The following is a 23,749-nucleotide window of genomic DNA, read 5'->3' as shown; positions in this document are numbered from 1 at the left end:
TTTTTCTTGTTTCTTGAGGTATGCCTGTATTGCTATGAACCTTCCCCTTAGCACTGCTTTTACAGTGTCGCATAGGTTTTGGGTCATTTTGTTTTCATTTTCATTCGTTTCTATGCATATTTTGATTTCTTTTTTGATTTCTTCTGTGATTTTTTGGTTATTCAGCAGCGTGTTGTTTAGCCTCCATACGCTGGAATTTTTAATAGTTTTTCTCCTGTAATTGAGATCTAATCTTACTGCATTGTGGTCAGAAAAGATGCTTGGAATGATTTCAATTTTTTGAATTTACCAAGGCTAGATTTATGGCCCAGGATGTGATCTATCCTGGAGAAGGTTCTGTGTGCACTTCAGAAAAAGGTGAAATTCATTGTTTTGGGGTGAAGAGCACTATAGATATCAAGTAGGTCTAACTGGTCTATTGTATCATTTAAAGTTTGTGTTTCCTTATTAATTTTCTGTTTAGTTGATCTATCCATAGCTGTGAGTGGGGTATTAAAGTCTCCCACTATTATTGTGTTATTGTTAATTTCCCCTTTCATACTTGTTAGCATTTGTCTTACATATTGCAGTGCTCCTATGTTGGGTGCATATATATTTATAATTGTTATATCTTCTTCTTGGATTGATCCTTTGATCACTATGTAACGTCCTTCTTTGTCAAAACAGTCTTGAGAAAGAAGAATGGAGCTGGAGGAATCAACCTTCCTGACTTCAGACTATACTACAAAGCTACAATCATCAAGAAAGTATGGTACTGGCACAAAAACAGAAATATAGACTAATGGAATAAGATAGACAGTCCAGAGATAAACCCATACACCTATGGGTACCTTATTTTTGACAAAGGGGGCAAGAATATACAACAGGACAAAGACAGTCACTTCAATAAGTGGTGCTGGGAAAATTGGACAGCTTCGTGTAAAAGAGTGAAATTAGAACATTTCCTAACACCACAACGATAAACTCCAAATGGATTAAAGACCTAAATGTAAGTCCAGAAACTATAAAACTCTTAGAGGAAAACAGAGAGAGAACACTCAGTGACATAAATCACAGCAAGATCCTCTATGACACACCTCCTAGAGTGATGGAAATAAAAACAAAAATAAACATGTGGGACCTAATTAAACTTAGTAGCTTTTGCACAGCAAAGGAAACTATAAACAATGTGAAAAGACGACCTTCAGAATGGGAGAAAATAATGGCAAATGAAACAACTGACAAAGGATTAATTTTCAAAATATAAAAGCACCAGCTCATACAAGTCAATACCAGAAAAACAAACAACCCAATCAAAAGTGGAGAAAAGGCCTAAACAGACTTTTCTGTGAAGAAGGCATACAGATAGCTAATAAACACATGAAAAGATCCTCAACAAAAGCTGCTGCTGCTGCTGCTGAGTCACTTCAGTCGTGTCCTACTCTGTACAACCCCATAGACAGCAGCCCACCAGGCTCCCCCATCCCTGGGATTCTCCAGGCAAGAACACTGGAGTGGGTTGCCATTTCCCTCTCCAACACGTGAAAGTGAAGTTGCTCAGCCATGTCCGACTCTTAGCAACCTCATGGACTGCAGCCTACCAGGATCCTCCGTCCATGGGATTTTTCAGGTAAGAGTACTGGAGTGGGTTGCCATTGCTTTCTCCACAACAAAAGCTAGTACATTCTCAATAAATAAATAATAATAATAATACACTGTTTGTTTGATGGCTTAAGGCTGAAATACAGAGAAAAGACACTGGTCCAAGCATAAGAAGAGATAAGTCCTTGAATAAAACATCAACACGGTCTTACCTGGCTGCAGCAAAGAATCCGCCTACAATGCAGGAGCTGCAGGAGACGCGAGTTGGATCCCTGGGTTGAGAAGATCCCTTGGAGGAGGGCATGACAACTCATTCCAGTATTCTTGCCTGGAGAATCCCATGGAAAAAGATGCCTGTCAGGCTACGGTCCATAGCATCACAAAGAGTCAAGCATGACTGAAGCTTCTTAGCACGCACATGCAAGATACCAATACAGAAGTTCTAAAGACATACACATGAGACCAAGCAAGAGTTTTAAATGCAAGAGAAGAAGGAACATTCCTTCAGGGAATAAAGAAGGAATAAAGAATATACAAAGTTAGGTTTTCAGCAGCTCTTGGCAACTTCATAGTCTTTCTCCCTTCTCTGTACAACTAACACAAGATGGATGTGTGGTTGTGCAAATGTACTAATTACATATTTCAGGGAGATATGCTTGTTAAAACTGTGAAAGTAATATGGTTTAATTTTGTGAAAGGACATAATTTGGAAAATTTTATTTTAATCAGTCTTTGGTCCCAGCTTCCCAATTCACTATATCTCAAAAAGGCACTCAACTGTTCAACACTGAATAAATATATATGGGGAATGATGAGAAGGATTGCTCAGTGAATGACTCCAAATGCTCAGAATCCCTAGAAATGAGCTAGCTCGTTGAGGAGTCCTTTTAGTGGGAAAGGCTACATACAATCTTACTTCTCCAGGTCTCAAGGCCTATTTTCTCAGTTTTCTCAGCACTTTGCTGTGCTTCCCAGGTGGTGCTAATGGTAAAGAATCTATCTGCCAATGCAGGAAACACAAAAGAGACTTGGGTTTAATTTCTGAGTAGGAAAGATCCCCTGGAGTAGGAAATGACAACCCACTCCAATATTCTTGCCTGGAAAACTCCATGGGCAGAAGAGCCTTATGGGCTCCATCCATGGGGCCACAAAGAGTTGGACACAACTGAGCAACTGGACCACCACCACCACCAAAATAGCTCTCCCCAAAATAGCTGGGTCCAAGTTCAAACTGCTTCCTATCTGCTCCTAAATTTTACTCCCATTACCACTCTCCATCACCCCCTACCCAGATAAGGCCCTTGTTATACTTCTCACAGGGACTGGACAGGCTTCATAAAGGAATGGTCCTGAGTCATGTCTAGTTCAATCGTAATTATACAAATTATATTATATATTATATACACTATATATATGTATATAGTAATACAATACAATATAATTTATAACAATTTTAAAATTATATATAACCATATTATATCTGATAATATACATTATCAGATAATATCTGATATCTGATAATTCTATATATTATATATAGTTGTATATATAATTAAACATATATTAAACTTATATATATATAACTATATATTATTATCAGATAATACCTGTATATCTGATAATATACATTATATTATTATTACATATATGATTATAATTATCATATAGTACAAATAATTATACAGTTATATACAATTGTATAATATAATTATACATGATTATTATTCCACATGTTAATATTAATAATTATGCAATATTAGTTGCTATCACTTATTAAGCTCTTATAGTGTTAACACATTCTTCCCATTGCCTGATCCTTATCACCTTTCTCCTAATAATGCTAACTTACTCTTCACATCTGGCTCAGCTTGGTCATCAGTTCCTTCAGGAAGCCTCCCCAACACTGTCCTAGCCTAGATTAGATGTCCCCACTGCCCTCCTAGTTCCCCTTATTTTCTCTTTTGAAATACACATCACACTACACTGCCTGCTAATGTTGATTTCTGTAACAAGAATATGAGCTGCATGAAAAGAGAGAAATCCAATTGCTTTGTTGCTCTTTATATTGCCTGTGCCAGTATAGTGTCTGGTACAGAATAGGCATTCAATTAATATTTGTTGCTAGGCACTTTATACAACAACAAAAAAAACAGTATGTCCCTTGTCAGTAAACCAACTTCCTTTTCTTCAATATGGCTATAAAAAGGCACACAGAAGTGAAACTTATTCTCCACTGAAAGAATGCCATGCTGTGTGCAGAAGTTTATAGTGAAAAAGATGGCTCATCACCACCTATGGATCTTGCTCTTTTGCCTACAAACCTGTGAGTTCTGACCCTTGCTGATACCTCCTAATTTTCTATTAAGTTTTGGAAATTGATCCTAAGGAGGCTATTGAAATTTGGCCTGCTTTAATAGAAACACCCTGGGTCTCAAAAGGGATCCTCCTGACTGGGAAGAGACTTAAGATCCAAACCTATCTGTTTTTCAGCTTTAGAGTTTATATATCTGAATTTTATCTGTACTCAGCCTCTAAACATCTGAGAAAAACTCTTCTGCTCAGAACTGTCAACTTATGGTAGACCTGCCCAGAAAACCAACAAAGGAATAGATAGTCCAAAACTTTGAAAAACTTAGAAGAAATTTTTTGGGACGTTAGAATGTGTTATATAAAATTTAACAGAGATATGACAATTATTTCATTGCTCCTGCAGATTAGAGTGACACATGACTATAATTATCACTGTAAAAACTTCACCTCTTTAAGTTCCCTTTATTTTCAAAGCACATTCAGAGCTATTACTCTGCTTATGTCCTCCAAAAACTCTAAAATTAGTGGAGAAGAGAGTATTGTCCCTGTTTTATAAATAAATTAGTTCTCAAAAAAGAAATGAAGAAGTTGAACTAAAAATCCTGTTTTTGTTACTTAAGGCTTAACAGTAAAGTATAATGGTTAAATGAATATTGCTTGTTGTTAGTACAAAGTAAACTATGTAACATTAACATAGCTTTGGGAGTGTTTTGTCATTGCATATATTATCTTACTGATTCCGAACAATTGCCTTGTTTATGTAAAAACTATCATTTCTAAAAATACTTACAGTGTCTCTTATCAGCTTTGGAAATGCACTAGCAAATTCCTGGCATGAGTTAGAACACAGAGACTCTAGTGGGTTAGGATTTCTGGGAAAGGTAGAATTGGCGCACTGGGGTGTCTCTGATTCCCTTGACCACTTAAAGCTGTGACTCCTTCAATGTGAGCTTCCTTGAGATTGTATCCACTGGGCAGGTCAAATTTTTGAGCCTGTGGTAGTCACCCTGACAGACAAGCAGAAAATGCAAGTAGACGGGGTAAAATATTGGATAGAACCTAAATGGAAATCTAGGGATATCCCCAGTCTTTTAAAGAAGGGCTAGACAGGGAGGCATTTGATACCACTTAACTAGCAAAACTCAGTGGAAGTGAGTTTGAGTGAACTCCGGGAGTTGATGATGGACAGGGAAGCCTGGCGTGCTACAATTCATGGGGTTGCGAAGAGTCAGACACGACTGAGTGACTGAAGTGAAGTGAACTGAACTGAACTGAACTGAACTAGCAAAGCATTCACAATTTTTACGTACACACTCTTATGTGATACATACTAAGATCATTGAAATAAGCAAGATAGATGTTCTTAATTTCATTACGAAAAAAAAAGTAGAATCTAAGACTTGAATTAAACAATTCACCTAAAATTTCACAGCCTGAAATTGGTAGAGCTGAAAATGGACATTTGTTCTGTTAATCCCAAGGCTGTAGTTCTTTCTGTTCCACACTTTTCTGACCTTTCACTCATTCAGTTTTCAAGTCCCTGATGCTCTTCAAAGGGCTACTGTACACTACATGAAAGGCAGCTCTAAGATACACTTGCCTCATCTACTGAAATGGAAATCAAAGTTATTGAATCAGCTAGCAATGAATCATTCATCCATTAGCTTTAGAACTTTGGGAAAGTTATATAAAATCCACCTGTTGTCAGAAAGGGGAATATTTCCCTCTTCTGCCTCTTGAGTTCTGTGGCTGGACTACTAATAAAACTGACAACAACAAAATTCTGTAAAGCAATTATCCTTCAATTAAAAATAAATACATTTTGTTAAAAAACTGACATGGGATAGATTGCAGGAGAAAAGAAACAATTTTTTTTTCAATTTTTTCAACTTTTTATTTTATATTGGAGTATAGCTGATTAGGGGCTTACCTGGAGGCTCAGTGGTAAAAGAGTCGGCCTGACAATGCAGGCATCGCCAGAGACATGGTTTCGATCCCTGAATGGGAAGATCCCCTGGAATAGGCAATGACAACCCTTTCTTGCCTGGAAAATTCTGTGGACAGAGGAGCCTGGCAGGTTGCAGTCCATGGGGTCGCAAAGAGTCAGACATGACTGAGAATGTGTGCACGCATGCACTCAAGCACACACACACACACACACACAGAGCCAATTAACAATGTTGTGATAGTTTCAGGTGAACAGCAAAGGGACCCAGCCATATGTATACATGTATCCATTCTCCTCCAAATTCCCTTCCCATCCATGCTGCCATGTAACATCCCTGGGCTATACAGTAGGTCTTCATTGGTTATCCATTTTAAATACAGCAGTGTGTACATGTCCATCCCAAACTCCCTAACTATCCTGTCCTCCCATCCTTCCCTCCTGGCAACCATAAGTTCATTCTCTAAGTTTATGAGACTGAGAAACAAATTTTAATTTGTGCATGCAGAGGTCTCATAGAAATGGAAACTAAGAAGTGGCCAAAACAAACAGCTTTTACTTTTTAGACAAAGAAACAAATTTGTGAAGAATCAAAAGGACAAAGAAACTCAGGCTTTTGGTGTGAGCACCAAAAGTTAGTGAAGAATGTAAACAGACTTGGGGCTTGAAGCGGTAGATTAAAATAACACAGTTGGTTTGTGTAAACTTCCTGCCCCCAAATTCGCTGTCTTTGTTGATAAGGATGTCCTTATACCTCCAGATGCTGTGAGGTTTATTTTCTGCTTTCAGGGGGACAGAGAAGAATCGGAGTTTTCTTCTTGTACTGGCTTCTTCTCAATCAACTTTTATTCAAAATAATCAATATGGAGAGTCTCCTGGTGGCCAAGTGGTTATGATTCTGGGCTTTCATTGCCGTGGCCTAGGTTCAATCCCTAGTCCAGGAACTGAGATTCCCACAAATGATGCAGCCAAAAAAAAAGAAAAAGAAAAAATCATATGTCATTGTGGCATATTTGGGGGCAATCCATCCTGGGCTGTGTTGGGTTCAGCCAACCCAACATTGTTATATAGACTTCAAAATGGGAGAACTCTTAGTACAATAAGATTGTTTTGAGAATCAAAATGATAACCCAGGTATGACAGTTAGCACAGTATCTGAATATAGTAGGTGCTTACCAAATACTAGCTAATGCTGTTGTTTTTCACACCTGCTTTTCATATGGTATTAGGAAAGGGCCAGGGCTTTCTTATACAGAGATCCTGGCCAAGATTCCTCTGTTTAGGATGATCCAAGGAACATGAGCTGGTGAAAAGATGGTACGAATTTGAACTTAGGTGTGGGCTTTTGAAGTTCCTGAAGAGAAAACCAGGGATGAAATATTCCCTTTGTCAAGGACCCATTAATGAGAGGTGGGAGTCTGTTTTTATAGCAGTAAAACCAGAAGTACTTTCATGTACCATTTGGCTTTGTTGAATGGATATGTTTGCCTCTTAAAATTATTCTACCAACATTTCCTGAGTGCAAAAATGTACCCCATATCCCTCTTGCTGCTATTCCTAACAAAGATGGTCCCTGATATTTAGCACTGAGCTTAGATGTCAACACTGACTGTACTTACTTCCCTGGAATGAATTCTGAACAATTTAAGCAGCTGAGATGCAATGGGAAAAGGGAATTAGAAATCCCCTTTTTCCCTGGAAAGCACTGAAATAAGAGGAGTCTGAGTGTGCAAGCTCATGACCATTCCATGTTGGAAAAGTTTTCTTGAAGAGCCAAGACTCACAGTCTTATGTTTGTGATCTCAGCTTCCTCATCATGACCTGTGAATACTGTGACTCTGACTGTCCTTCCAAGTATTCTGCTAGCTGCCAACTGTTTGTTATAAAAAACAAGAGCCCACTGCTCTTGCTCCATACTCACTTCCTTCTACATATTCTCCCTCACACTCCTTTAATTTTTCCTTTTCTCTGTACCTTTCTTGCTTCTTTCTTCAACCTCTCCCCTTGCTGCCTTCTCCTCTCTCATCAATGATAGTAATAATTAACCACTTATGGAGCAGTCACTACATATCTGTCATTACTTTAAGTAGTCTACATATGTTATTTTGTCTAATCCTCATAACACCCTTTGAGATGGGTACTGTTAATATTACAGAAGGAAATAGAGGTCATTTAGCCAAAAAGTGGAGGAAGTAGGATTTGAACTCCTGTCTATAGACTTAACCACTGAGTCAGTGCTGCCTTCACCACTTTGATGCTGAAATAGAATAGCATATTATCTCTGAGGCTGATGGTTATCACACTTTGGGATTTATCATGAGTGGTGATTATTCAGCAGAGACTGAGCCCATCTCTGTACCCACCTACAGAGGAGGCTAGAGTCTGGTGGGCAGGCCTTTGCCAACAACAGAATTTTGGGCAGGCCAGCAAGGTAGAATATCCAAAGAAATGACCATATCGAGACATGGTTCAAGTACCATTCACATGAGCATGGTTATAGAATGATTTGAATTTGCTTTTTTAAAACAAACAAAGATCCAGTATCAATAAGATCTCAATGTTCTGCTGAATGTAGAGCACAGTCATGAGGCAATCCAGCAGCTGACACAAAAACTAGGGGAGAAAAAAAGAATGAAAAAGTAAATAAATCCAGGAAAGGTGAGTGGGTTCCTCTAGATATCTGTTTATGGATAAGTAGGCCCCAACCATCATCCTAGGAGTTGGAGACAAGATTTCACTCCTGGAGAAGAGTCTGGCAAGTGTCAATTTGCCATTAGTCCAAAGTCCTATTAGAGAGGGGCCTTCAGCTTCCCTCATAGCTCAGTTGGTAAAGAATCCACCTGCAATGCAGGAGACCCCAGTTCGATTCCTGGGTCAGGAAGATCCACTGGAGAAGGGATAGGTTACCCACTCTAGTATTCTTGGGCTTCCCTGGTGGCTCAGCTGGTAAAGAATCCATATGCAATGTGGGAGACCTGGGTTTGATCCCTGGGTTGAGCAGATCTCCTGGAGAAGGGAAAGGCTATCCACTCCAGTATTCTGGCCTGGAGAATGCCATGGACTGTATAGTTCATGGGGTTGCAAAAAGTCAGACACAACTGAGTGACATTCACTTTCAAAATAAAGACAAAGCCTCTGTTCTAGAAAGAGATTTGAGCAGACAACTGCCATAGACCTTCCAAAAGGGCTTAAAAACAAAAGCCAAATTACAGAAATAGAAGAATATATTATGTATGGGGAAGAGTAGGTATCAAGACATTAGCTTAAAAATCCAGTCTCCAAGATGCTTGAGGCTGCATCCTTATAACAACGTGAGACTCCAATAGAGGGGGTAGTGACCCCCCTCATCAACCCAATATGCCAAAGCAGCCCTGAAGACCAGTGTGTGACCCCAGAGCAGCCAGAGTGCTTCCACAACAGGAGCCCAAAAGTCAATGCTAGGTCACTTGGGCTCCTCGAATAATTCCCAAACCAGACTTTTGTTCTCTTGAACTTAAGAGAAGGATAAATCTGTAAATTTGGGGGTAACTAGACTCAGCTATGTGGAAGCTAGAAAAGAAAGAGGTCTGAGCAGTCAATTGGGTAACTGATGTTAGTTGAGGTACATACCCACTACACTGTTTCCTTCACTATACTCAATTTTTTATTATATGCTTAGAGTGCTGTGGTTATTGTTCAGTCACTAAGTTGTGTCTGACTCTGATCCCAAGGACTGCCGCACACCAGGCTTCCCTGTCCTTCACTGTCTCCCAGAGTTTGCTCAGATTCATGTCCATAGAGTGCTGAGTAATGATAAAATGATGAGTGACAGGATCTCATCTTTAAGAATCTATGTGTGTGTGTGTGTGTGTGTGTGTGTGTGTGTGTGTGTATTTGGCAGAAGAGGATTCATCTCACCCTAAATCTCAATAAAGATTATATAAAGTAAAAGGGAAAAAAAGCCAGCAGAAAATAGTATACTATTGGAAGGACTGATGGTGAAGCTGAAACTCCAATACTTTGGCCACCTGATGCAAAGAGCTGACTCATTGGAAAAGACCCTGATGCTGGGAAGGATTGAGGGCAGGAGGAGAAGCGGACGACAGAGGATGAGGTGGTTAGATGGCATCACTGACTCGATGGACATGGGTTTGGGTGAACTCCGGGAGTTGGTGATGGACAGGGAGGCCTGGCGTGCTGCGGTTCATGGGATCTCAAAGAGTCGGACATGACTGAGCAACTGAACTGAACTGAACTGTATGGAGGTGGTAGGTTCCTTGTTTTAAAACCCTCATAAGCAAGGAGTTTCCATTCTCATGGCGAATGACACAAAGCTTCTCTCCGCTAACCCTTTGCTTCCTCTTTGTCCTTCTTTCCCTTCACTCGGAGTAACCAGTTACAACCATCTCTCTTCTGGGTGCTGCTGCCTCTGGTAGCTCTTCCAGACCTGCAGTACTCAGGGAAGCAGTGGATGGGGGGAGACAAGGGGAAAGTTATCTATGGCTGAAGAAATATAAAGAAATGCTGATTTGAAGGGTCCTAAAGAAGCAAGGGGGTTTGGGTAGCTCTTAAGCAACAATACGCCCTTCCTTATTTCCATGCCCACGAAAACCTTCATGCTGGCTTTTTGTAACATCTCTGTAATACTCCAGTTCTCCTTTTTTTTCCATAAGAGTTGTCTGGGGGTATTATTTTAATCTCTGTAAAAATGTTTTCTTATTTTACATAACAAGCACTTATGGTGCCTAGTATGTGCCAAGTACTTTCCTAATAGGTTTACAAATATTAACTCATTTAATATAACACTTTTATGAAATGCTCCTGTTAGTCTATTTAGAAGCTGATAAAACCGAGGCACAGAGAGGTTAACTTTCCGAAGGTCTCATGGCTAGAACCTGGCAGGAGCAGGACTCAAGCTCAGGTAGTCTGGATTTTCATCACTAAGTCATGGTGCCTGACACAGGGGCAGAAAGAGGGTGCCCCTCATGGCAACTCTCCCTTTTGGGGTCTCTAGTTTCTTCTCTATTGCTTTATATACCTGAGAGCAGTGTTGTGTCATCTAATTTTCATACTTCCTCAAAAGCAGTAGAGAAATTTTATTTCATTTACCAATAGAATCCTGTGGTTTGGCAGGTAATTGGCTTAGTCATGGTTATTTAGCTAATTGGCAATAGAACCTTGGCTCAAACTTGTTTCTTGATCTTTTACTCACCATGCTATGAATCCCTAGCCTGTGGACATATGCAAATCTTTGTTAACAATATGAGAATATTGGAGTGGAAAGAATTTACTGTTAGCCAACTGCTCTTTCTTAGTAATCAGTTTATATTCTGAACCTTCCTTACCAAGGGCCAGAGACATGTAGAGTTATTTCTTGCCCTCACTGTTTCTCTTACTCTAAGTTTTCTACCTTGCTTTTTATTGCTAGAAAAAGGGGAAAGCAGGTCAGTTGCCAAAAAAGTATTTATTCTTTTAACAAATATTTAATAACCATCCACTAATTGTAAAGGAAATACTAGTGACCAAAACAGAAAAAGACTACATGGCAATTATATTCTCATGGGGGTGAAAGGTGGGGAAGACAATAACTACACATGCACAGGCAATGCTTTAGTAGTCATAACTGCTGCGAAGAAAATAAATAAAGCAAGGCAATAGAGAGTGATGGGAAATAGACGGCTACTTGAACATGGTGAGGCTTTCTCTGAAGATATGACATTGGAACAGAGTTTCACAGTGAAGGAGTGCTGGAAAGGGTGTTGTAAAAAAAAAGGGGGGGGGGAGGACAGCAAATATTTAATAGAAAATGTTCTAAGGTGTTCTTAGCCAGTTTGAAGAATAAGAAAGTCAGTGTGGTTGAAGTGGGCAGGGGAGAGAAGGATATGAGATTAGATGGGAAAAGATAGGATCTAGGAGACTAGGGCGTCCCTTGAAACCTCAAATGCACACTGTCTTTGTTTTTTAATAGACTCTCTTAATCCTTGGAAGAAAAGTTATGACCAATATAGATAGCATATTGAAAAGCAGAGATATTACTTTGCCAACAAATGTCCATCTAGTCAAGGCTATGGTTTTTCCAACGATCATGTATGGATGTGAGAGTTGGACTGTGAAGAAAGCTGAGCACGGAAGAATTGATGCTTTTGAACTGTGGTGTTGGAGAAGACTCTTGAGAGTCCCTTGGACTGCAAGGAGATCCAACCAGTCCATTCTGAAGGAGATCAGTCCTGGATGTTCATTGGAAGGACTGATGCTGAAGCTGAAACTCCAATACCTGGCCACCTCATGAGAACAGTTGACTCATTGGAAAGGACCCTAATGCTGGGAGGGATTGGGGGCAGGAGAAGAAGGGGACGACAGAGGATGAGATGGCTGGATGGCATCACTGACTCGATGGACATGAGTTTGGGTGAACTCCAGGAGTTGGTGATGGACAGGGAGGCCTGGCGTGCTGCAATTCATGGGGTCGCAAAAGTCAGACACGACTGAGTGACTGAACTGAACTGAACTGAAGGAGAACTATGAAGTTTAGGTCTAAATGCCCTCTCTGTTGCCATCAATTGTTATTTTGTAATCTATGTGGGTTTTACCCAACTTCTCAGTAAATTTACTTCTCAGTAAATTTCCCTTACTCAGGTCTGAAGAATTTCCCTCTGGTCAGTTAACCTCCTTCTACCCCATCAATATTGCTAACCCAGATAAAGTTTCTGAGTCTTCATTTTTCCCAAACACATTTATTATTCTCATATTCTCTATTTCCTTCTTTCAATCAGTGGTTTTGGGCAGCTACTTTATCATGAAATGTACATTTGTAAAGTTCACCCATTCACATGAGTTCATCCAGGGAAACAGGAGTTATCATCTAAAACACCAAAGATATATAAGGCTGAGAAAGATGTCCAGCTTCCCTTCCAGGAGGAGAAATCCAGCTCCAGTGAACAGACCGCCCATGGTGTTCTCTATTCAAGCTGGCGTCATCCTGACCTTCCAGTTACCTCTTCACCATAGCTACCTAGGGGTCACGGGGAACCCATTTTTCCATCCAAGCCCACATCATGGAGTTCAAGCCTTTTCTTGCCTTTGCTTCTCTTCTGGAAGTATTGCCTTTCTCCCACCCTATCCTGCTGTGGTCTGGCTGTGGAAATCAGGAAATCACACTCATTCAGTTCAGTCATTCAGTCATGTCTGACTGTTTGCAACCCGATGGACTGCAGCACACCAGGCTTCCCTGTCCATCACCAACTCCTGAAGCTTGTTCAGACTCATGTCCATCAAGTCAGTGATGCCATCCAACCATCTTATCTTCTGTTGTCCACTTCTCCTCCTGCCTTCAATCTTTCCCAGCATCAGGGTCTCTTCCAATGAGTCAGTTTGCATCAGGTGGCCAAAGTATTGGAGTTTCAGCTTCAGCATCAGTCCTTCCAATGAATATTCAGGACTGATTTCCCTTAGGACTGATGGGTCGGATTCCCTTGCAGTCCAAGGGACTCTCAAGAGTCTTCTCCAGCACCACAGTTTAAAAGCATCAATTCTTTGGTGCTCAGCTTTCTTTATAGTCCAGCTCTCACATCACGTACATGGCTTTGACTTATATGGACCTTAGTTGGCAAAGTAATGTCTCTGTTTTTTAATATGCTGTCTAGGTTCATCATAGCTTTTCTTCCAAGGAGCAAGCATCTTTTAATTTTATGGCTGCAGTCACCATCAGCAGTGATTCTGGAGCCCAAGAAAATATAGTATCTCACTGTTGCCATTGTTTCCCATCTTTTTGCCATGAAGTGATGGGACCAGATGCAATGATCTTAGTTTTCCGAATGTTGAGTTTTAAGCCAAATGTTTCACTCTCCTCTTTCACTTTCATCAAGAGGCTCTTCAGTTCTTTGCTTTCTTCACACTCATTAGGAGATATTATAAATATGGGTCATCTCTTTTTCATTGGGCCCCAAGCCTGCTCACCAGTCCCTTCATCCCCTCAGTCAACCTGTTAACTCCCTGGGGGTATTCCCTAGAGCAGCATTTCCTCAAAAATTTTACATTCATCAAAATAATAATAGCAACTATCATTTTTATGTGCCAGGAATTTGTGCTTAGTGTTCTTTCTTCATAATTGTATTTAATAATTACCTATATTTTAAAGGTAAGGAACCTAAGAATCAGAGAATTTCAATTGTTTCCCCCAAATAACATATCTAGGTTCAAATATCCCTAGATTCAAAACCTGTACCCCTAACTTTACACATCTTAAGTAGTCCCTCTCCTGCCTCCTCTTGCTTCCCACATTACTGAAGATATGAAGGCCATCAAGCATGACTCAGCTCAGTTCAGTTCAGTTCTGTAGCTCAGTCGTGTCCAACTCTTTGCAACCCCATGAATTCCAGCACGCCAGGCCTCTCTGTCCATCACCAAATCCCAGAGTTCACCCAAACTCACGTCCATCGAGTCAGTGATGCCATCCAGACATCTTATACTCTGTTGTCCCCTTCTCCTCCTGCCCTCAATCCCTCCCAGCATCAGAGTCTTCCAGTGAGTCAACTCTTTACATGAGGTGGCCAAAGTGCTGGAGTTTCAGCTTTAGCATCACTCCTTCCAAAGAACACCCAGGACTAATCTCCTTTAGAATGGACTGGTTGGATCTCCTTACAGTCCAAGGTGACTAGCTACCATTTTATCTTCTCTGTTCCAAAAAGTCCACTACATATTAAGCAACATCTATGTGCCCTCCCAACAATTTCATGAGGTAGGCATTACTATATCCTATCTTGTAGCTAAGTAAGATAAGGGCCTCAGTAACTGTCAGGAATTGAACACAGGCCCATTGGACTCAAACTATGTGCTTTTTCCATCTTGCCAAGCAAACTTTCTTCTATCCTTACTCCCAACAAGACCTCAAAATATCAATATCCTTTCACTCATCCTTTCCTTTTTTCTTTCCACTTTAGATGAAGGCATGAGCCTCTTCTGACTGAAAACATATACCTTTCTCTGCACACCATTTCCCTTCCATTTTTTGTTCCACACAAGCCTTAGTGGCTTGTGTATACTTCACTGTGCTTGGTGCTTGGGATTTTAAGACAAGATTCCTGGATTCAAGTGACTTGGTGTCCGGAAACAGACAGGTGGGCTCATGACTACGAACCAGTATGGCAAGTACTATGAGAGAGAAACAAAGAACTCCATGCGTAGGGACATCTATCCTAGATCAGGGAAATCTCTATCTTCTTTTCCTCCATACCACACTTCCCCCATCAATATCTTCTATTTCAAAACAAAATCAAATAAATTAGTTTTGTTTGGCTCTCTAGCTAGCTATTTGTTCTGTTTTATAACCTTTCTTTCACTATGAATCTTCTCCAATTCTTTACCACCTTTTCTATCCTCAATCCTCTACACTCTGGCCTCCATTTGAATCATCCTAACTTGAACTACATTCTCAAAGGCCATCAGTAACCTCCTAATGGACAGATCTAGGGGTCATTTTCAGCCTTTAACTCACTTGAAGACTCTGGATCACTAAACATCAGTGACAGTTGCCTTCTTGAGATTCTTTCTCCCCCTGGGTTTCATGATTTTGTCTGCTATTGGTGCCTCTCTTGCCACTGTATCGCTTGATCTATTCAGTTTCTTTGATAGTGCCTATTCTATAACTGTAAGCACTTATCACAAGGTTCAGCCTTGAACTTCAGCCTACTCTTCCTGAGTGACCCTCTCCTTCAATCACCTCCTCTCCATAGATTCCTAAACCACTTGGATTTCAGTTTGATGGCAAGTGACAGAGACTCAAAAATAAGAATTCCTTAAAGAAGAAAGAAATTTATTTCTTGTTAGTGTAAAATGACTGGAGTTGGCAGTTCAGTTGGTAGAATAGTTCACAAGGTCATCAGGGATCCACACTTTTTGAATCTTCCTGCTCCATGATTCTCAGTACTTGGCTTCCTCTTCTTGATCCAAAATATCCAAGATCCACTGTCATGGCATTCCAGCCTATAGTAAGCAAGGAAGAGATGAAGAAAGCAATCACCATCTTCTTAACAACATAAAAGTCAATACGACATTTGCACTTTCATCCCATGGACCTGAACTTAGTCACCTGACCAAACTGAGATTGCAGAAAGTTGGTCGATGTAATCTTTATTCTGGGTGACCATACACCTTGCTAAAAATTAGGGATTCTATTACTAAGAATGAAACAGAAAACAAATATTGGAAAACAACCAGCAGATTCTCCCACAGCCCCCAAACAATACTTTGAACACATTAACTTTTCTTATCTTCCATTCCTCTAACTTCTTATTTAGTGGTGCACCGTCATCTCACATTCAGTGTTTCTGACATTAAACTTGTCTTCTCCTTTTGACTTCTTTCAAGCATAAGCTTAATCAAATTCCAGTAGCTATTAGTTTTCCACTCTCATGAAGTAGACACTCAATATACTTTTGAATTTTATGACATGCCTCTTCATTCCTTGCCTTTCTTCGTGCTATCTCTCAAATTCATCCCTTCCTTTCCATTCCCATTACCACCCCTTGATTCATGTCCAGATAGCTAACAGTAGCCTCTGAAATGGTCTTTCAAGCCCAGCTCTTCTTTCCTCTTATTCCTTCATTTCCTACATTATTACCATATGACTCTAACCCTAAAGCATTATTAGCCTTTGTTCTCAAAAACTTTAATAGCTTCCCCCTGCCTGTGGTGCAGACTTCAAACTCAGGTCTGTCCTAAATCTAAACCTAAATTTATATTTCTAGCCTGATTACTCTCTACTTTGTTAAGCAAATCTATACTTATTCAACCTACATCACACATCTTCTCTTTCTAAACCTTTCTTCAGAACCCGAAGACCTGAGACACTAATTCTTTCCCTTTCTATCTAGTAAAATTCTTTTCACTCTTCAAGGTCCTCTTCAAATTCTGTTTCCTCCAAGAAGTTTTTTCTAACCACTGCAGATCAAAGTGATCTATCCTTCCTCAAATTCCTATTGTAATCACTGTCTCTACCATTCATCTGAATTTATCATTTACCAGCTCATATTGCAAAGGTGAGTTATGTGTGTGTATGTGTGTGTGTGTCTTATTTCCCTAACCATATATGAAATTTTTAAAAGGACAGAGAACTTGTCTTGGTCATAGACTTGCATAGAGCTTTTCGTAGTAAGTCCTTAAGACATTTTTGTGCCACAAATTCTCTCTGAAATTAAGTTTCCTTAAGGTTGCCTCCAACATTAATATACTGTTTGAGTCCCCTCAGCACCTAGAGAAATAAGTATTAGCATTGGTTGATATGGAGATTCTTAAAACGCCAAAGCCTTTAAGAGAAGAATAGAGACCACCAAGTGCAGTGATACTGAAAACTGTCCCTCCGTGCTTTACCTGAATTAGCCCTTAATAATGGTTCTTCATACATTCTTCAGTATGGTCTTGGTGTTACCAAGGTCATCACAGAGGTGGACTAAAGAAGTCCTAAAGGGCATATCCTAATTGTTAAGATGAGGATGAGAATGAGAGTCGTTATCATTAATAATCTCAGAAATAACTAGTATTTATTTTGCCTTGATGGTCAACAAAGAGTTTCCATTCATATATGATTTCTCTGATCACTAATTAGATAGGCAAATTTTATAGTTACTATTGCCATTCTGTAGATGAATAAACTGAGACTCAGAAAAGCCTCATGACTTTATTAAGGTTGACCAGCTCATATGTAGAAGTAGCAGCTATGGCTACTCATAGCACCTATGACTTCATCCTCTCTATCTCTTCTTTGCATGCTATCATTTTGTGGCTGCCTCATAGCTCCATTGGGTGTTCAAAGGTACATATTATGCTTGTGCAAGCCCTAAACTTTTCCTCAGAAAGCCCAGGAGTCTCACCAACAGCACCACAGCACAAAATACTAAAAGGACTTCCTCTAGCCTAGCTATCTGACATCCTCACTGCCTCACTCTTTGATACCCAAGCACCACTTCCTGAATGACTTGCGAGAGGAGACAAGATATACTTCAAAAAGCAACACCACCCGCCAACCATTCTATGACTGCACAACTGCCCTCCTACTAAGATCTCAGCCTTAGTAAACTGCCCACCATTTCCTGGGGTTTGACGATAAAACCCACCAGAATTATGAGTCTATGGAACCCCCACCTTTTCCATCTTCTCACACTGAACCTGAATCCAAAGAGTGAAATGGAAATTAGGCACAAGGACTTGATATTAAAAACAAAAAAGAAGAAGAAAGAAAGAAACCTTGTGAGATCTGGCACCAGGGCCAGCTGTACACTTTGCACAACCCAGTAGAATATGAAAATATAGGGTCTTTTTATAAGTAATATTAAGAAGTTCATGACAAAACAACAGCGTTAAATCAAGTTCAGGTCCTTCTGAGCTCAAGACTCTATACCCTGCACAGGTCACATGTCTAGTTGGGGACATTCAAAGATTCAGGCTGGGACACTCCAAGTGTCTCTCTACCAGATCTCATCAACACAGTGGCAGAGCTTGTCTGGGGAGAATTAATCTTCAAGGAATGGATTTTGATAAACTCTGACTTCTGCCACCAAAGACAAACTTAGTCTCTCTTTCTGTTCCCTCAGTAGTTTGGTTCCTATTGCTTTTACTGTTCAGTACTCATCATATTGCATTCCTGTTCGCATGTATGCAGATGCGTCTTATTCTCTGAGCTCTGAGTTCCTCAGAGGTGCCACCATGTCCTATTCATCCCTGAGTGGCGCTTGTTTAGTCATGTCCCACTCTTTTGCGATCCAGTGGACTGTAGCCCACCAGGCTCCTCTGTCCATGGAATACTGGAGTGGATTGCCATTTCTTTCTCCAGGGCATCTTCCCAATCCAGGCAGATTCTTTACCACTGAGCCACCTGGGAAGCCCTAGAACTTAATAAATGTTTGTAGATAAGGGTCTTTAGTCTCCTTCTTGCCCCCAGGACCTTGTTACATCTCCGTCTCTACTTAGCCCATCCCAACTAAGTCACCAGTCCTTGCCTGGGATATTCCTTCTAAGGGAAAATCTTGGATGTTCTGAAAGGAAAGAGGTTTATGTAAGCAGTCCCTGACTTGTCCAGAAAGTCCTGGGCTACAGTGCAAGGGTGGTCATAGTGAGACAGCACCATCAGTTTAAGAAATCCCCTTGCTTTTCTGACATATCACAATGACTTATATTTTCAGTGACCTTTATTCTTATCCTCTTTATGCCAAACCCTGAATAAACTTTAGAGTCAGGCTGAACCCATTTACGTGAAAAGTTTTGTTCTGCTCTTTGGGGCTTATATGTAGTCAGTACTCATCAGAATGGCCCTGCTAGTGTTTATGGCTGAAGCTCTTCTTGATTGGTCAGTGCTTGTGCCTATTGGTTATTAAATGTTTTGAATATCATACACGCTGGCTCACTACACCCTCTCACACCATATAGCTCAATGAGAATAACAGAGTAATGAAAGAACAGAAGAAAGGGGAGAAAATAACACCTGATAATTATATTGCCATTCATTTTACAAACTATGTATTAAATCCGTTTATCTTCATAAGGTAATTGAGGAGAAGAGAACAAAATAAACTTTTCATTTTTTTTTCTATGTTAGATTTTCATCCTTCAGCTTTATACTGAATATTACAATCCCAAAATTCTTCCTGGATTCCCAGAATGAATAAAGTCCCTTTCCTATTCTTTCTCAAAGTGCCATAACATTTATCCTACTTGTAGTTACCTTATCAAACTTGTTCTCTTCATTTAAGTTCCAGGGAACAGAAACCATGTCTATTTTTACTCACCATTGTACCCCAGTCTCTTTACACCATGCTTTAAAGAGCAGAGGCTCAACAAGCATTTGTATTGTAATCAAATTAATAAATACTCACTATAAGATCTAGAACAAAGTTGTCCTTGAATAAATACGTCCATTCATTCATAAAAGTATGAATGAATAAATGAACTTTGCTTACTTCAGAAGTTGCTCCAAAAGAGCCTAGGCAACACATAACTGAATTTAATTTGCTAGATCATCCCACAAATATTTGCTAAGCACCCTCTATGCGTCAGGTGCTCACCTATAGACTGGGGTTATAACAGTGAGCAAAAAGAGCCCTCAAAATCACTAACTTGGGGAATATTTACTCCAGGACCTCTAAAGCACTCTATGCCTATATCTTCTAGGAATAGAGGCATAAATGTAACTTTTTTTTTTTTTTTTTGCAAAGACCATGGCAGCCATCACAGGCTCTCGTCCCCAGCTCTTCTACCACTTGGCCATATGACCTTGGGAAAGAAAATATTTAATATCTCAGACCTCAGAGGTTTAAATATGGAGATTTATGGCCTTAATCTCTCAAATTCCATCTGACTCTTGTTAGAGGCTAGGTGTCTAGATAAATATGCTTTAATGAAATGGATTACTTAAAAATTCACTGAGAAACTTAATTTTTGAATGAGAATCTTTTAGAAAATTTAGCCCTCAAACACGTTAAATATGTTTAAAGTAAAATCCAGAAAAAGGGAAAAAAAGATACCATCAAGAACCTCTATCAGCTGCTCCTCAGGGAGATTCAATCCTGGAGAGACAGAGAATTCTAATAGAAGCAACTGTCAAATGGTTATGGTTTTGTCAAATGTTTATGGTTTTCTATTTATGTTCTCAGGTCTGGAAGCAGCTGGAAGCGACACAGACATCTTCATAGTGAATGGGATTCTGGGGGAGTCAGCTACTTTTCCCTTAAATATCCAACCATCACAGAAAGTTACCTTCATTTCTTGGCATTCCAAAACATCTGTTGCTTTTGTAGCACCAGGAAACTTCGGAGAAGAACCCATAGTTACCATAACCCACCAAAATTACCATGAACGAATAAATGTCTCAGGTCAGAACTATAACCTGGAGCTCAGAAATCTGAAGATTGAAGACTCAGGGATCTACAAAGCTGACATAAATGTAGAGACCTCTAAAATGACCACCACCAGGTCCTACAACCTTCAAGTTTATCGTAAGTTGTAGAAAGAGAGAAGGCTTGTTTTTTCACTTTTACTTTGCAATTTGCTATGAAAAAACACCTTTATTTCTGACAGTTGGGTTCCCTAAATCTTTTCATACTTATAAGTACTTACATAAATATATTAATGCTTATGGAGAGGGTATGGCTTTGCTTGCATATAGCAATGTACTCTTCCTGCGGACCTTGTTTTTCTTTTCTATAAAATGCGAATAATCATACTATTTACTTCCCATAGTTACTGTGAGGATCAAGTAAGATAGAGTATGCAAAGTACTTTTAAAAAACCCTTCTTATTTTGAAATAATTATAGAGGCATAGAAAGGTGTAAAGAAATGTATAGGGAGCGCCCATGTGCATTTCACCCGTCTCTTCCCGATGGTAACAGCTTACACAACTAGAGTACAATATCAAAGCCAGGAAACTGGCATTGGCACAACCTATAGAGCTTATTTAGATTTTAGCAGTTATATAGGCACTCATTTATGTGTATGTGTGAAGTTCTATACAACTTATTCACATTAATAGCTTCATGTAACCATTACCATAATCAATAAACTAAAGTGGACCAACGTCACAAAATTCCTTCATCCTTTACAGTCAGTCATTACTACCCTATTTCTCCTCCCAAACTCCTGGAAGACATTAATCCACTCTTCATATCTAGAATTATGCTGCTTCACAAATGTTACATGGATAGAATCACGCAGTATGCATGCTTTTGAGACTGGCTTTTTTCATTCATCATAATTTCTTTGAGTCATCCTAATTATTGCAACTATCAATAGGTTATATACTTTTATTGCTGGATAGTATTTCATTGTATAGATGTGCTACTTTGTTTAACCATTCACCTACTGAAGGATATTTTAGTTGTTTCTAGTTTGGTGCTAAATCACTTCAGTCATGTGTGACTGTTTGCAACCCCATGGACTGTAGCCCACCAGGCTTCTCTGTCTGTGGGATTTTCCAGGCAAGAATACAGGAGTGGGTTGCTATTTTCTCCTCCAGGAAGCTTCCCAAACCAGGGATCAAATCTGCATCTCTTATGTCTCCTGCATTGGCATCACCTAAGAAGCTATTCTAGTTTGGCGGCTGCTGCTGCTGCTATTAAGTCGCTTCAGTCGTGTCCAACTCTGTGCGACCCCATAGACGGCAGCCCACCAGGCTCCTCGGTCCATGGGATTTTCCAGGCAAGAGTACTGGAGTGGGGTGCCATTGCCTTCTCCATTCTAGTTTGGGGGCAATTACAAATAAGTTGCTATGAATATTTGTGTACAAGTTTCTACATTAAATGATTTTTTGTTTCTTTAAGATAAATGCCCAAGGATGAAATTGTGTGGTAAATCCATTTTTCTTTTTTTAATTTTTTATTGTGATTAAATTTATATAACATTTAACATGTTAATCATTTTTAAGTATAACACTCAGTGGCATTAAATACATTCACATTGTTGTGCAATCATCAACATTCTTCAGAACTTTGTTTTCCCATTTTAAATAGATTCTATTTTTTAGAGCAGTTCAAGGTTCATGAAAAAATTGAGTAAAAGTACAAGAGTTCCCATATGCATCCTGCCACTGACAACATACCTAGACTCCTACATTGTCTATATCTCCCACCAGAGTGACACATTCATTACAATTAATAATGTATATTGATACATCATTATCAAAGTCCATAGTTTACATTAGGGTTTGCTCTTAGTGTTGTACATTCTATGGGTAATGGTAAAATATAATGATGTTTATCCACCATTACAGTATCATTCAGAATAGTTTCACTGCCTTGAAAACACTCCGTGTTCTGCTTATTCACCCCTCCACACCACCCCTGGCAACCGCTGATCTTTTTACTGTCTCCATTGTTGTCATTTAGTCGCTAAGTCGTATCTGACTTTTTGCGACCCCCATGGACTGCAGCATGCCAGGCTCCTCTGTACTTCAGTGTCTCCCAGAGTTTGCTCAGATTCATGTCCACTGAGTTGGTGATGCTATCTAACCAGCTCATTCTCTGCCACCCTCTTCCCCTTTTACTTCAATCTTTCCCTGCATCAGAGTTTTTTCAAAAAGGAAACTGTCTCCATGGGTTTGTCTTTTTCAGAATATCTAGCTGGAATCACATAGTATGTAACCATTTCAGGTTGGGTTCTTCCACATAATAAAATACATTTAAGTTCTCTTCATACCTTTTCATGGCTTGATAACTCTCTCCAAAACTTTTGAGTCACTTTTAGTGTTAAAAGTATTGCCAAGTTATTTTGCATTCCTATCAAAAATGTATAAATGATTTGGTATCTCTAGCATTTAATGTTGTCAGTATATTTTATTTTGGCCATTCTGGTGAGTGTGTAGTAATATTTCATTTTGGTTTTTAATCTTAATTTCACCAGTAGCTAATGCAAAATGCTTTAAGAGGTAAAATATTAGTGCGGTTATTATCACTAAAATTGAATTCACTGGCAGGTGTGTGGTGTGTTATGCAGTGCTATTCAAGATATGGTCTGTATGTGGCGGCATCTTATTGGAAATGCAAATTCTCAGGCCCCAATCCTTACCTTTGGTGCTGAAGCCCAGGAATCTGTATTTTAGCATTCTCTCTGGACTATTCCTATGTGTGCTACAGTTTGAGAAGTGCTCATCTAGAACTGCCGGAGAAGGCAATGGCATCCCACTCCAGTACTCTTGCCTGGAAAATCCCATGGACCAAGGAGCCTGGTGGGCTGCAGTCCATGGGGTTGCTAAGACTCAGACACGACTGAGCGACTTCACTTTCACTTTTCAGTTTCATGCATTGGAGAAGGAAATGGCAACCCACTCCAGGATTCTTGCCTGGAGAATCCCAGGGACAGAGGAGCCTCGTGGGCTGCCGTCTATGGGGTCGCACAGAGTCGGACACGACTGAGGCGACTTAGCAGCAGCATCTAGAACTGCCCTGTCCAAT

At 39.8% G+C, this 23,749-nt stretch overlaps 1 protein-coding gene across 3 annotated transcripts in view; it reads left to right on the top strand.

The window, feature by feature from the left end:
* CD84 (CD84 molecule) overlaps window positions 3,821–23,749 on the top strand; it is a 41,481-nt gene continuing 21,552 nt past the window's right edge. For 2 of the 3 annotated variants that reach the window (XM_018046380.1, XM_005677212.3), the window contains exons 1-2: window positions 3,821–3,904; window positions 20,458–20,799. In XM_018046380.1, the coding sequence (XP_017901869.1) occupies window positions 3,823–3,904; window positions 20,458–20,799 (424 nt within the window). In that variant the 5' untranslated portion in view covers window positions 3,821–3,822. The remainder of the gene's footprint in view (window positions 3,905–20,457; window positions 20,800–23,749) is intronic. The other variant, XM_018046381.1, reaches the window with a different exon arrangement.

This window comes from Capra hircus, chromosome 3 (assembly GCF_001704415.2).
Source record: "Capra hircus breed San Clemente chromosome 3, ASM170441v1, whole genome shotgun sequence".
Taxonomy (NCBI): domain Eukaryota; kingdom Metazoa; phylum Chordata; class Mammalia; order Artiodactyla; family Bovidae; genus Capra; species Capra hircus.
The sequence above is the reverse complement of the archived record's forward strand: the minus strand, read 5'-3'. Positions and strand labels throughout refer to the sequence as shown.